The 16,345-nt window shown below is 42.6% G+C and overlaps 1 protein-coding gene across 1 annotated transcript in view; it reads right to left on the reverse strand.

Annotated features, from left to right (window-relative positions):
* NCAPG2 (non-SMC condensin II complex subunit G2) overlaps positions 1–16,345 on the reverse strand; it is a gene marked incomplete at its 5' end in the record, with an annotated part of 58,170 nt that overhangs the window by 35,486 nt on the left and 6,339 nt on the right. The window contains 6 exons of the mRNA XM_079710850.1: positions 959–1,138; positions 6,075–6,200; positions 6,843–6,938; positions 9,780–9,866; positions 12,219–12,288; positions 14,416–14,510. Of these exons, the coding sequence (XP_079566976.1) occupies positions 959–1,138; positions 6,075–6,200; positions 6,843–6,938; positions 9,780–9,866; positions 12,219–12,288; positions 14,416–14,510 (654 nt within the window). The remainder of the gene's footprint in view (positions 1–958; positions 1,139–6,074; positions 6,201–6,842; positions 6,939–9,779; positions 9,867–12,218; positions 12,289–14,415; positions 14,511–16,345) is intronic.

The raw sequence follows: 16,345 nt of genomic DNA on the forward strand, positions 1-16,345 counted from the left end.
ACATACCCACAGAAGATAACTCTTTTCTAACACCTCTTCATATAAAAAGCATATTTTAATGAATTAGTATGACTTCAGTGACTGATAATCAGCTCATCCCTTGCTTCATTCAAACAAGACTGAAGTGGTTACAAAATAATTTTTCAGTGCTTTCTCTGAACTACACTTTAATGGGTTTTATTACAGTTGAAAGAAACCAGAGGACCCTGGTGGAGAGGCCCCAAAGCTGGAGTCCAAGAGTCCTTTTAGGTTCTCTTAACATCCCAGATTCCCTGCATTTCCTGACTCAATGCTGCATGAAAACGAGGGGCACAGGGCCCGCACGGCTGTGCCCACACCTCACACGGGCGTCCGAGAGACCGGCCCAAGCTCCAACCAAACACGCATGTCTGAAGAGCTGACGTGCTCCACCACCTTCTCTTTCCAGCTGTTAGGATATACGTTTTTAAGAGACTTTATATTTTAAAGATCACACTGAAATATTTACAGATGAGCTGATAAATGTCCTGGATTTGCTTCAAAATAATGTGGGATGACGGATGCAGCTACAGTGAAATAAGAGTGGATGCACCCTGAGAACTGCTGAAACTGGATGATGGACAAAAAATATTTTTGTAGGCTCTTATTTAAAGTACATACAGTACACACAAAAAGCCCATTCGAATGTATAATAATGTTAAAAAAATTTAAATACATGCAGCTACTACTCTAAAACACTATGCCCTCCCCCTAGCACATATACTAAAAACTAGTATTATTTCAATTAGACTATTTTTTTAGAAAACACTTTTCTTTTGTTTTTTTAAAAGGTTACTTTGGATACACAACGAAAATGTCAATAGTGCTATTTATGGAGTTTATGGAGTAGGGCTCTGGATGCTTTTTAAATTATTCTTTCTCTGTATTTGAGAACTATTCTACAATAAATAGGCATTGCTTATATAATTTAAAACCTTACCTTAAAGACAGAACAGCGCACGTCAGCAGAGCTCGTATCAAATGCCAGTTCCTCAGTTACTTTCTTGAGAAGGTCAATAAGAATGGTCGGAGGCAACATCTCCCAGTACTTGGAAGTTATTTTACAAACACCAAGGATCCCTGTGGAACGGACCATCGGATAAGGATCTTCTAAAAGGCTCTATAAGTACAAGAGGGGAAGAGCCTTAATTATCTTAAATTAGTGTGCTTTTTATCAATATTGGCTTTACATGCGGGCACAGTGGGCAGTCACAACCTAACAGACGTTTCAAGTCATAGAGTCACACACAGACTCGGGGATCTTCAGTTTCTTGTCGTTTCTGCAGCCGAGTGTCTAAGGAGGACATCCAGACGCAGGTGGTGCCTTACTTGCCAACTCCGGCTGCAGGACTCTGCTGACAGCAGGGCCCCCGACACAGGCCCTGCCATGCAGAGGGACACTCGGGGACTTTGGTCAGTCCTGTGAGACACAACCTATTAAACCACTCTCATGAATTTCCAAAATGCTGTAATGCACTAAGCCCAGAATAGAGGGACCCTGCTTGTAAAGAACCCATCCAGGCAGCGGGCGTCCGGGGCTGCTAACAACACGAGTGGCGACGACGTCACGCACCCCCGATGGACGGACACAACAGCCGCGGAGCATCTAACACAACAAACGTGACCCCAGTCGACTCTCTGTTTAACCAACTTACAGGAAATACAAAGGGCAGAGGCATGTATCAGTGACAAGCAGGCTAGGTTCTGTGGGAAATGAGAGAATAATTGGGCTTCCTCAACAACAACAAAAGCAAGTAAAATAGAAAGAACAGAAGAGAGAGGGAGAGGGGTGACTGCTAAGTGGGAACTGATCGTCCAAGAGATGAACACACACTGGCCGACCACAACACAGGTCTCATCCGGACACAGGCTCAAACAAAACTGGAAAAAAACATCACTGAAATGTCACTGAAAAACAATGACTGGATATTTGATAACATCAAAGAATCACGATTCATCTTACTTTAGTTGTGCCAGTGGTAGGATTATCCTTTTAAAAAGGGTCCCTGTCTTTTAGGGACACCTACTGAAGTAATTAGAGTTGAAATGCTTGCTCAGATCTGCTTCAAAACAGGGGAGAAGAAACCAAGTGGGCCCAGGTCAGTATCACCGGGACTGTCTGGGGGCACATGGGGTTCACTGTACAAGGGCCCTCTACTGCTACGTGTGAAACTTTCTAATTCAAAGTTTAAAAACAAAAATAAGCCCTACTCCACGACTAGACCAAAAGAAGGCCAAGCTGGGGGGAGTAAGTACTTCCTTCCTCTCCTCCCTGGCGGTGTCGCAAACACCAAGGGGTCCCGCGGGAAAGAGCAAGCAAGGGGCCGCTCCACATACCGCAGGGCAGAGGGCTGCAGGCGGACCCTGCTGAGCCCACACAGAGCTTAGACCAGCCCCAGCCCAGGGCCAGGGCTCGGCGGACACAGGGCAGCTCGGGCGTAAGCGACCTGCCGGGAAGGTCTCGAAATAGACGCTGGGGGCCAGGTGCACAGGAGAGCCAACAGTAACTCCAAAACCTCCACGAGAAAGAAGAAAGGAGAGGACGCCACACAGCAGGAAAGACCCCTCCCTCCCCACCCGGGGACGCTGCGCACCAGCTGGCCTGTTCCTCACACGGAGCCCAAGGGGAGCCCCGTCTGCTGACAAGCCCTGTGCATGGATGCAAAACCACGGCCAACTCAGCAGACAAGGAAGAAGCTACTAACACTCAGCTCTGCACAACCAGAGAAAACCCAGGCCAGCTGCCTCTTCCACCCAATCCTTTATTCAAAACAGGGATGGAAAAGTGAAGACAGGTCACTTGAGAAAACAAACAGCAAGGAAAAAAGATAAAATAAATAAAATAAAAAACAGAAGAGAACATTAGAATTCACAGGTTTTAAGGCTTTCGTTTTCTATGAATTACTTCCAACATTATTCCTCACAAATAATTCTGGATAATCACCTTGCAACACACAGTCCCACAGGAGTAAGGGCCCACATCTGTGTCTCCAATCAATCACGCTGGCACCAAGATGAGGGCCCTTGACTTGTAAAGCGGTTTCTATGAGGAGAACCACTGCACCTCCCAAACCACAGGCATGCATGGAGGCCTCCATCTGCCACCACCACCGAGGCCTCCCTCCACTGCAGCTGGAGAAACAGCAGAGCAGAAAGCGTGCAGGACACAGGGTCAACGCTGCCCTCACTTCCTGGACTCCCCCCACCCCGTCCACAGGACTCGCTGCCACCTACTCAGGCCCTGATCCAGCAGTGTCATGAACTCACCGCCAACCCACAGGCCAGACTGGCCCATGCCTATCCCTGTGTGGTCCACAGGGCGTGAGAATGGTTTTTCACTTCTGAATGGTTGGAAAAAGGAATAATATTCTGTGACACGAGACTATTCCATGGAATTCACACTTTGGTGTCTGTGGCTCGGTTTCATTGGAACAAGCCACCCCTGCTCCTCCCTGTGCACGTGTGGCCGCCTTTGTGCCACAGCGGCAGGTGGAATAGCTGTGACCACGGGGCCCGCAGACCTAAAATCACTTCCGTCTGGTCCTCTACAGAAACAACTCCTGCTCTTAACTACTACTGTTATTAACTTAACTACCACATTGCCCTGCTTCCTAAAAGAAGTTAGGAACAAACAGACACTGGAAAGTAGAAAAGAAGAAGATTCCCTTTGTCTAAGATTCAAACCAATGGACTGAATTTCATGCTACAGCAGCAGAAAAAAATCAAAAGATAAAGGAAAACATCCTTAACGTTTCAGATACCCTCGACACTAGAAAACAATACAAAATATTTTGGCAGTCCTGGAATAAAATGATTTTGAATACAAAATTCTCGACCTGGACAAACTGTAAACTGTCACAGAAAAATAAAGAACATTTTAGGGCTCAAACAGTTAGAGGCACCTGCCTCCCCAAGGACGCCCTGCGGTAAGGTGGGACCCACCGCGACGCTCTCGGCTCTCACACTCACTGGTTACCATCACCCCCTCAACACGTTCCCTGCACTCCCGAAGGTGATTCCAGGCTTCCAGAGGACCTGCTGCTTACACGTGAGCCCTCCCCTATCAGTTTTCAACCCAAATAAGACTTAGAGTCGAAACTCTGTTATTGCTGTTTTAAATCTGTTTTGACAGTGACATCTCATTTTTCTGAGATTGTTGACTAAGTTTTGCTACTTGAAAAACATAACCCTATCTCCACTAAGACATATGCAACTTTAAAAAATAACCATAACATCAATGTTTTCTACAACCTACCATTTTTTTAATTTAAAGGAATTATTTAGAATTTAATATTTCTTGTTCTGAAAAAAAAAAACACTTAAGTGACTTCGACAATCTTTTAGTGTTTTTCTTTCCTTAAATTCAAACAAAATAGCATGCAATAATTTTTATTTTTTAAATAGTTAATAATACAAAACTCACAATGATTAATCCGAATATAGACTGCTCTGCGTTATAGAGGACTCTGTGCGACAGTTACAACCCTTTACATATTTTAATGTCCTTTTGTACAGTTATAACCACTGTCATCTTAGGGCTAGGGATTGAGCTAAATGCTTTATACACAAATTTTCACTGAAACCTCATCACAATCCTATAAAATATTATTTCCAGTTTTAAAGAAGAACCAGGACTAGAGAGAGATTAAGTAATTTGAAAGAGATCAGACTTATTAAGTGGGAACTGGCATTCAGAACAAAATGCCTGACCCCACGTTAAATCACTGTGCAAACTATCATCTGTGGGCTGACAGGTGACCCCAGTCCTGCAACGTCTTCGTATACGGTCAGGTCAGTGGCTGGGGCCAAGCAATCACTGTAGGCAAGTAACACAACGGGTCCAATGTAGGAGGGGTGGTAGCTGGGCCACCGCCACACACTCCATCTTTGCATTCAAATGCAGAGACTTAAACACTCAGGCAAAAACAGAGGTGGTTCATAGATTGGACACCTGCGTTAAAAAGAGCAAACGTTTTTTTCACAGTTTTATGGCTAAAAGCTACCAAAATCTAGTTTTGGTCTGCCCAATAACATCTTTCCACAAAATTAACCATGATCCTCAAAGGGACTTGTAAATAAACATACATGTAGATGAGGCACACATGGCAAAATACTAATGACTGTTCATTTTAGGGGGGGGTGTGTCTGTGTGTGTGTCTGGGTGTTTATGCATGTATATGTGAATGCATGTATGTGAATGCATGTGAAGAGGTAAGAAGACACATACGCATTATACTATTATTTCAACTTTCTGCATGTCTGAGATTTTTCATAGGAGATCAGAAAACAAACAAACCAAAGGAAGTTTTTAGGACTGCTATGGGTAACCATCATTATCATGGCATTTTTGCTATCACTTCCTAAAATGTTATTCTACTAACTAGGACAATAGGTGATATTTCTTAGCTTGTGTCAGGAGACCCTGCAAACGTAAAGGGCTGTAGAGAAAGAAGCAGAGGCTCACACTCTCCCACCAGGTGAAAAGGTTCGAGATACCCCTTGGAAATAAACGTCGCATCCTGATGTCCTAACATCTCATTCGAAAAACCAGCCATCTGAAAAAAATCCATTGCAACAGGCGTTACTTGCCTTAAAACATAACCAGTGTGTGTTTGTTCACAACGCTGCCACACAACTTTACAGCAGGCACTATCACCATGCCCGCTTCACAGATGAAGACAGAAAAGTCAGTGCCCAAACTTGCCCAAAGTTTCACAGCTATCAAACGAGGGATGGAATCAAACCCAGGGTCTGTCGTAACCACTGTTACACTGTCTCTCTGCTAGGGCGACAGGGATACATGTAAGACGCTGAAAACTACACACAATAAACGATTAGATGTTCTAAAGGAGACTGAGACGAAGAGGAAACAGACTACGAGTCCACACTGTCACAGAAGGTACCAGGGAGAGAACGGATTTCCTTGAAGAATGTCAAGATCTGGAAAGCCTGCCATCTGGGGTCAGCACAGGGCAGTTACGGGGGGATGGCCAGGACCCACATGAGGCCCAGATAGAGCTGAAGGCTTAAGGAGCTCGACCACATGAAATACATACATAGAGTTCTTCAAATTGTTTCTGAATTTCGCTATCCATCTCAATGGCATTAAAGTTTGGATCCCTAATAGGAAATGCTTCAACAAACAGCAGTGCAGCATTGGACCGGACTTCCGAGTTTCTGGCCTGGAATGGTTGAAAGAAGAGTTTCAGAATCCAAAGAAAGAGCTGACATTCAAAGGCTTCAGTGTAGAATTCCTAAAGTAATGCTTCTAGTGTCTCAATACAGACTTATCTACAAATTAAAGACAACTGTAATATTTAAACTAACCAAACTTGTGAGACCTTCCTTAAGTGAAGCTGAACTCCCAGCTCCATGTCGACAGATATTAAAAGATGTCTCCTTGCTTCAAAGCCCATCTTGTGTCATTAAGAAACAGTGACCATCATGTCCCGCTCCCAACACCAGAGTCACCTGTGTTGAAAATTACCCGTGTGCTCGTCTGACCACTCCTCAGAGTGCTGTCATCTTGTCCCCCAGTCACCAGCAGGAGGTCCTGAGGACCAGGACGGTTCAGCCCAGCTCTGCCAGTTTACTTATTAGCATGACTACCCTCCTTCCAGCTGTGCAGTCCACACTAAACCAATTCAGATTCCCAGTTTAAGAAATGCTTTTAATAAAAGAATAAAATATTCACCCAAAATCTCACAGCATTCCCAGCCTCGAGTCTTACTTTTAGTGCCTTACTGCAATTCTGAATTAGAGTATGTTAAGCTCAAAAGCATAATTAGCATTCTAAACAGAGAGAGACTATTTAAGAGGTGTACCTTTAATCCTCTCCAAAGGATGGGCTTATATAATCTGTAAAGCATCTCTTCCACTCCCTGCCGAACTTCCTTTTGACGATGAAAATAACTCAGCAGCTAAGAGCCAAGAAAAGAAGAAAAGAATGGTAACACTGGTGTTTTCCAAAAAGCATTTAAGATCCTACTTTGAGGAAACAACAGGGAGCATAGGCTGCACCTTATTCATACGTCTTGACAATTCTTTCTAACAGGAACCACAGTGGAAAGACAGGCTGACAGCACGGAACATGGAAATCATGCAAAAGCCATCTATGGTGGAGAGAAAGACCCATGGCCTTGGGCTGTACAAAGGTTTGGGTTCCAGCTTCTACTCTTCTACCAGTAGCCACAAAACCTCATAAAAAGTCACTTACACCTCTGACCTTCAGGGCCAAATGAAAAAGGAGTCAGCCTAAGTGCTTTCTACAACCCATTCTGGTTCTACAATGCACTGGCTACAACCGTCTTTTGTTTTAAGAACCTACACTGGGCATTCAAAAACAGGATATACAGTCAGCCCTTCATATCCACAGATTCTGCATCTGTGGATTCAACCAAGCCTGGATAGAAAATATTTGGAAAAAAAACAAATTCCAGAAAGTTTCAAAGCAAAACTTGAATTTGCTGCTTACTAGCAACTATTTACATAATAGTTACATAGTATTTACAACTATTTACACTGTATTAGTTACTGTAAGTAATCTAGAGATGATGTAAAGTGTACGAGGATGTATAAGGCACTGGAGCAACCGTGCATTTGGTACTCAATCCCCCACAGATCCCGAGGGGTGACTTTATCTCAAATAAGTGTCACTGCCTAGTGATCCTTTCCAGTAGAAACTTAACTTAGATGTCAAGTTCATCGCCAAACTCGTGGATAATCAGACAACACACTGCTCTTTTAGTTCCATCCCTTTGCTCTCTTCTACTCTAACCAGCCAGAATCTTCTGGCAACTCTTCACAGACTCCTGTCCCCAACAACAATCAATGTTGCCTTTTTCCTTAATTCACAACTCTTGGAGCTAAAATTATATTGATGAAAAATGGAAAAAAATTTTTAAATTAGGCTATAAAACTACAGATTATACTTTAAGCAAACTTGAATCAATTTTGCCCTAAAAGGACTACAATCTGGGGATTATTCTTTTCTGATTGCTAATTTTTCATTTAGGAGATTTTAGTCTATCATTTGTTTTTCTGTGTACAATATTAATTTGTTATCAATGGTATACTCACTTCATAGAAAGCTTTTAAACAGCTGTACTGAGATACAATTCACATACCATAAAAGTCACTCTTTTAAAGTGTATAGTTCAGTGGGTTTTAGTATATTCAGAGTCGTGCAACTATTACTACTACCTGATTTTAGAAGATTTTCATCAACGACATGACGATTTCTACTTTCTTTTTTTTTTTTTTTTTTTGCATTATGTGGGCTTCTCACTGCTGTGGCCTCTCCCATTGCGGAGCACAGGCTCTAGACGCGCAGGCCCAGCAGCCATGGCTCACGGGCCCAGCCACTCTGCGGCATGTGGGATCTTCCCAGACAGGGGCACAAACCCGTGTCCCCTGCATCGGCAGGCGGACTCTCAACCACTGCGCCACCAGGGAAGCCCCGATTTCTTACTTTCAAATGACTCCTAAGGTATTTCCTGAAGCTTCTTTCAATATAGCAATAAAATGACTTAGCAGGTAAATTTGATATTTATCAAAAAAAGGATTTGAGAAAGAAGCTATAATGTGTTATAAGCAGTAGGAACAATTACTTGGAGTCCAGGAATACCTTTCATTTGAAAAGTGAAATCTAATATTCTACCTTTCAATTCCTTCTGTGCATTTTTTCCATAATTTAACAAATGATGATACCTATACTTACAACAACTTAATCACTCACACTATCACAGCAGAAAATCAGGTATGAAAAAGTCTTTAGTTATTTGGTCCAAGAGTGAAGCAACTACATCACACATCTGTACAGTTTAACATGATGTTATTCCTTATGATTAAATAGAATCTGAAATGCCAAATCATACACGTGAAGTAAGTGACCCCAACTGTCCTACAGCTTATGAAGCACCTGGGATTGTGTGTGTGCTGGGGGGGTGGAAGGGGCACGTGGATATATTTATCCCTGGTTCTTTATCTTTGGATAATGCAAAGTAAATCATCAAAAATATAAAAGAAATGTTTTTTGTCCATTCAAACTTAATATAATTAGTATATTTATGTCCTACAAATAATAGTTTCACTATACAAAAAAATAAAGAGGTAGCCTTTCTTCCCTTAGCTTGACACACATTTGCCAATACTAACAGAAAGCAAAGGCATTGCCCCTGGATTAGGACACTGATCAACACCACAGACCAGACCTCCCGATTCCTTCTCCAGGATCACTGTGATTAGCCAACTCCTATCAGTGTAATAACCACACTGACAGCAGAGCCTTGTTTAGTCAGATCATGTACAACATGAGGATAAAATCCATATCTAAATTCTGAGACTACCTTTTAAAAATAAAATTGTATCAAGAGAAACTATCAAAGCATTTACTCAATTTGGTTTGCAGAATACAAAGTGGAAATGTAATGTATGAGAGTAAATAAAAAATAATCTTGAATAGCCTCTTTTTTTGAAAACAGTGGTAGTGGCAGTAAGGAAGTGACGATTCTATACATTTTTATGTCGAATAATTTAATTAAAGTTGTTTGAATAAAGTTCTGATTCTTAACAGTAGACCTCTGTTTTCCTAATCAAAACTTTGGTGGCAGGGTAAAAGTCCCAGGTGCCAAGTATCAAGATTCTGAGAAATCCTTTTAACGGATGGCTGTGAAAGCTTGACAAAATTTCACAAAAACAATTATCTGAAAACAAAAAAGATGAGACATGATTTTCAAAAGTGCTGTGAGAGTGTGGCTCACCTCGCGCACTCTGGTGTGCACTGGAGACTTCCGAGGAAGGTGGACCCCGTGGTACAAGAAGTCCTGGATGCAGCCATTTTCGATGGCCTGCAACGACACCCCAAAGCGAGAACTTGGGTGAGCACATTCCCACAGACGGCAGGACAGGCAGTACAGCGGTTAGAGCACAAAAGGACCGTCTGATCTGTTCATCTTCTATTTCATGAGGGAAAAAGCCTGGATCCTTTCATCAGAGCTTTTCGACTTTAAGTCTACACCTCTTAGAATTCCTTTCATCTTCATATACCAGAGAGAACTTTTAGTTTCCTTTTCTTATTTGATGAAATATCACATTTGTGCTAAATAGCAGGGCACTGGAGCCTGGTTCAAGCCAGACAGGGCTCAGAGACTGAGGGGGGCCGGGGAGCACCCTCTCCTGAGTCATCCTGATAATCTCAGAAGACTGGATATGTTCCAAGAGCCCCCCCCAAGCACTGACAATGAACTACCTCTAAGGTGGGGGCCATGATTCCAAACTGACCAAAACACCACCTTTCAGGGCTGCCACAGAGAGGGGCGGGGCAGGGGCGGGGATGTGGGCAGCTCCTCGTTCAAGCCAGGACAGTGAAGGCCTGGTGTGTTAGCCTGCATTCTGCCTCCATACCCAGGATTCCATGGTTTTAGGGAAGGAGATAAGGAAAACTTGCTACGAACACTTTTACCTCTTCTCCATTACCTTTGAACTGCCTGACTTGCGATAACACAGGAGACACACGGCACTGCCAGGCAAGTGTCTGGGCCACAGAAGTTGACCCCTGAGAGCTAACTACCAGAACATGGACATCCTGCAACTGACCCAGGCTTTTCAACATTATCAATGGCAGACTTTTTTTTTTTTAAAGAGAAGAGGGAGGAACGCTCTAAGAGATTTAAATGCTGTAACAAGCAAATGCAATTGGGAGACTTGCTGGATCCTGATTCCAAAAAAAACTATAAAAAGACATTTTTTAAACAAAGCAGAGAAATTTAAATATGACCCAATTAATTTTTTAAATACGCAGGAATTATTGTTAATTTTGTGAAGTATGATCATGGCACTGTATAGCCATACTTTTTAGAGATGCATACTGAAGTACACATAAATAAGGTGTCACATCTGGAATTTGCTTTAAAACCTTGAAAGGACAGAGGGAAGAGAGGGAAGGGGGTGAAACTGAGAAGTGCAAACTGCTGGCACTAACTTGGCACAGGTCTAGTCAAAATGAAAGCTTAAAGTACAAACTCCTATTTGTTACACCACTGTTGGAGAAAAGGGGAACAAAGACTCCTTCCTGTGAACAAGTTTCATGCAGTAATAAAGCAATGCCAAAAAATGCATAACAATGTCCTGGTTCTGCCATTTCCCCCAAAAATTATACACAGTAAAACTATTCTACAAGTTGTCAGCAGAGGAATAGAAGTGGTAAGTTTTAGTTTTCTAGAAGTAGATGTCAGAGACAGACCCCAGTATAGTTAACCAAAGCTTAAGCTGGGCAGGAGAGCAGAGTGGGCAGAAATAAACTCCAAACATCCAGTGGTTAACCTCCCCTCTCCCCACCCCCACCAGCCCAGGGCCTGCTCCCCCAGGAGGAAAGACCCCTTTATGACTTAAGAGTAAAAATTTTACCCTCAGAAGGAAAAAAACACATCTAAGAACCTAGCATGAGAAAAACATAAGGGATATCAGACAAAGACACTTTCTTTTGATTTTTTTCCAAAAGAGCCTGTGAATGTTTAATTGTGACTGTGAATTAACACAGCCAGAATGTAGGTGTTACAGTCATTAAAGGTTAGCTGTATTCAAACACAGTCTTTAAATTCTCAAACGATGTTGCTAAAGAGGTGGCCTGAGGGTCCCGAGGAGCACTGGCCAGAAGAAACAGAATGCAAGCCACAAACACAACTCTAAACTTTCTAGAGGCCACATTAAAAGCAGAAAAAGAAAAAGGTAAACTTGTTTTAATATTTTGTTTAGCCCAATGTATCCAACACACTTCATTTCAACATGCAATCAATATTCTTTTTTAAATAACCATGAGATATTTTACATTCTTCTTTTTCCACACTGTCTTCCAAGTCTGGTGAGTTTCTTACATTTACAGCCCAGCTCAGTTTGGACTGGCCACGTTTCGGAGGCCCGGCAGCCACATGTGGCTGGGCACTACAGGTCTAGAGCTGCCAAAATGCCTGGGGCAAAAGTCTTGATTCCACTCAAACTACACAGCACAGTGAGTCATGGGCATCTTGAGGCTGTGCTCAGGCACGGACGTGACCTTGAATGTGCGTGGAGGACGCTCACCGTGGGCTTCAGCATGACAGACAAGCATCAGCACAGGTTTCAAATGGCCCTACTGTAGCTACTTATTTAGTAACCAGAACACAATAAAAACGTTAACATTTCATAAAACGAAAAGGAAATACCTCTAATATTTTCCCTGAAGCCTTTTTCCAAGCTCTGAAATAAACTTCTGCAATGTGTACCATCAAAGATCTAGAAGAAAAAATCAAAAAAATTTAATGCAAGTCAGAAGAATTATATTTTTAATGTGTATCATTTCAGGAACTCTCCTCTCCTAGGGAAGAAGAAACTGTTTTGGACTTTGCAAAGCAGAGATATGTTATCCACCTGCAGCAGAAAGAAGAAAGCAAAGTGCAGAGGAGGAGGACTAAGACATCAAACCACTTCTTCCTTCTCAGTCAGGCTTCCCCAGAACTTCACTATTTCCTATAAAACTATGACACATAGCCCAGAACCAAATTCTTAAGTAAAAACCTTTAAATATAAGTATACTTTTTGACTTGAAGTCATTTTGGACTTTCCGGACTAATTCGCTCAGGTACAGGGAGCCCTAAAATACCAGGGTTGACTTAGAATCATAATTAGGAAAATCTGCTGGTTCAACCCAAATATTCTGCAAATGAGGGAACAGGAGAAAGCATTCTAGTAAACAATCAGAGATCCAGAATCACATCCCAGCTCAGTACTTACACAGCTGCCTGATGTAACCAGGCCCACCTCAAGAGTTTGAGGATTCGTTTTTTTTTTGTTTTTTTTTTTTTAGATTTCATATATGTGTTAGCAAACGGTATTTGTTTTTCTCTTTCTGACTTACTTCACTCTGTATGACAGTCTCTAGGTCCATCCACCTCACTACAAATAACTCAATTTCGTTTCTTTTTATGGCTGCATAATAGTCCATTGTATATATGTGCCGTATCTTCTTTATCCATTCACCTGTCGATGGACACTTAGGTTGCTTCCATGTCCTGGCTATTGTAAATAGTGCTGCAATGAACATTGTGGTACACGACTCTTTTTGAATTATGGTTTTCTCAGGGTATATGCCCAGTAGCGGGATTGCTGGGTCCTATGGTAGTTCTATTTTTAGTTTTTTAAGGAACTTCCATACTGTTCTCCACAGTGGCTATATCAATTTACATTCCCACCAACAGTGCAAGAGGGTGCCCTTTTCTCTACACCCTGTCCAGCATTTACTGTTTGTAGATTTTTTGATGATGGCCATTCTGACTGGTGTGAGGTGATAACCTCATTGTAGTTTTGATTTGTATTTCTCTAATGATTAGTGATGTTGAGCATCCTTTCATGTGTTTGTTGGCAATCTGTAAAAAATACGGAACACTTCATGAATTTGGGTGTCATCCTTGCACAGGGGCCATGCTAATCTTCTCTGTATCGTTCCAATTTTAGTATATGTGCTGCCAAAGCAAACACAAGGATTCAGTTTTAAAATGAAGCCTCAGGCTTCCCTGGTGGTGCAGTGGTTAAGAATCTGCCTGCCAGTGCAGGGGACATGGGTTTGAGCCCTGGTCCGGGAAGATGTCACATGCCGTGGAGCAACTAAGCCCACGCACCACAACTACTGAGCCTGCACTCTAGAGCCCGAGAGCCACAACTACTGAGCCTGTGTGCCACAACTACTGAAGCCCATGTGCCTAGAGCCCGTGCTCCGCTACAAGAGAAGCCACCACAATGAGAAGCCCGTGCACCACAACGAAGAGTAGCCCCCGCTTGCCGCAACTAGAGAAAGCCCGTGCGCAGCAATGAAGACCCAACGCAGCCAATAATTAATTAATTAATTAATTTTTTTTTTTTTTTTTTAATGTAGCCTCCTTCAGCCCCGGAGCAGATTAAGTACTTGGCCATGAATCCAGCAGATAGCTCCAAATGCTGTCAGGGCCCAGAGGCTGGGAGCTCGGGCAAGAGCATGCTTCCAAGCCCCTTCCCCAAGGGCTCTTCCCACCAACCACATAGCTCAGTCCACGGGAAATCACACAGTACACATTACGTCCAAAGGTATCAGAAGTGCTAGTGACATGGGCTTTACTATGATTGAAGCTGAAATTTAACTGGTAAATAATTTGACTGTTTAAAGAACTAACACAAAGTAAAAGCTTAATTTCAGTGTCACTATGGGAAAAAAATGGTTTCCTATAGCAAGGAAAAAAGATATCCAGTGATACAACAGTACATAATAAATAATAGTTTAAGAGATCATTTTTAAAACTCCTAATACATTAATATAATTTAAAAGTCAGGTCACATAGAAACTTTCAAAACCACACTAAGCACAAAATATTAATTACCCTTAATACTTACTTTTGTAATCCTTGTAACTGGTTTTTAATGGTCCCATGGATCATTTTAATGAAATTTATATTCCAGTTGAAGAGAGAACTAAGAAATCTTCTTCCCTATAAATTAAAAAAATAGATTATAATGTTAAAATTGCAACCAAATAGAAAGTTCCCAGGAACCAAAAAACAAACATTCTTTGAAAGTGTAGTAACACTGAAGTTTGCTACACCCGACAAGGAAGCATCCATACTTCTAAGTTAGAATCTACACACTGAAGTTGCACTCGAGCACAGTGCTTCGGGTGGCAGTCCTGTGTGGGGATGGCAGCGGGAGCCTCGGAGGGACCGAGCTGGGCAGCAGCAGAAGGTGGGAGGCTCCCCGTGGAGGGCGGAGCAGCAGGCACCTCTGAGCTACTCCTGTCCGACCACAGGGTGACCCAGATAGCTACCCCACAGCCCAGCAGGCAAGTTAAACGATGCATCAGCATTTCACTCTGGCTCTGTCTTGATACCTCCACAACCTAAAATCAAAGAATGCTTGAAATCTAGCACCTTGGGGTGGGAATGGAACTGAACATCACTTTATCTTTTATAAAAGACAAAACCGAGGGCTTGTGAAGTTAAGAGGCTAAGTATTTGCCAAGGTAGAATTTTCAAATACATATAGTCCCCATATATTATATGTAGTTATAAGTGTCATACATATACAATGTAATATTAATTTTTATGCATACTACTAGATTACACATGTGAACCTAAAAAGCAAGATTATATTTACTCTCTACAGGGGGAATAAAATACATCTGCCCAGAGTTTCCCTGTGAAGGGCACCATCACCTGTCATTGCTTACCAGCACACCAGTGTCTGGAGTCCTACAGACGCACAACACACTTTGATACAAAATGCAGGGTAACCATGCTTGCAACAGGTAAGTTTTTAAAAAACTATTTACTGGGACTTCCCTGGCAGTCCAGTGGTTAGGACTCTGCGATCCCAATGCAGGGGGCCCAGGTTCAATCCCTGGTCGGGGAACTAGATCCCATGTGCATGCCGCAACTAAAAATCCCACATGTGGCAATGAAGATCCCGCCTGTGGCAACTAAGACCCAGTGCAGCCAAATAAATTAAAAAAAAAAAAAAAAAAAGTATTTACTGGAAGTAACTTGCCAGTAGAGTATAGAAGAGATTTATTGTTTACCAAGAATGACTGGAAACTGACATGACCAAATTAATGACTGATTAGGAAACTAAGTTTAGATATGTTAAATTCAAAAGAGCACATCAATTTAAAAAGAGAGCTTTAAGACACACACGTGTATATTTATGTCTACACCTGCACATATGTCTGTGTGAGACAAGCACGCTTCATCCACTGCTATGTATAAGTCAATATAAATAAAGTTTATTTATCTGAATCCACTCTTAACTTCTTTACTCTCCCAAATTTCACAGCAACCCTGGAATACTCAGGGCAGAGGCCACGCATCCAGCGTCTTCCCAACAATGATGATGGGAGAGTAGCAAGAGCACAGTCAGGGCACTTCCTGTCCTGCAGGCACTAAAAGCTCTATGAATGGCCTCGTGTGCCGCTCAAGGGAATCCTGGGAGAGGGCACCTGCTGTTCCTATTTTACAGAAGGAAATACTGAGATTGAAAGGAGTGTGATCAAGGTCACCACCTACTCAGTGGACAAACAGGGGTCTGAACACAGCCTTTCTGACCCCGAGAGCTGAAGGTCTTGGCCAGTGTGGCCAGTCATCCGGCACAGCCCTTTAACCTCGCCAGCAGAGACTGTGCGTGGGGAGTGGGCAAACTGGGGTCAAATCCTTCGCTCCCCTGGCCAGCTGTGAGGGTGAAACCTTGAGCAAACTCTTCATTTAGGGCCCCCCCACCCCGGGAGCTCCTTCCCCACACATCCTTCGGGGGGGTGACAACTGCCTCCTTTTGCCTC

Source organism: Hyperoodon ampullatus (assembly GCF_949752795.1).
Source record: "Hyperoodon ampullatus genome assembly, chromosome: 9".
Lineage (NCBI taxonomy): Eukaryota > Metazoa > Chordata > Mammalia > Artiodactyla > Ziphiidae > Hyperoodon > Hyperoodon ampullatus.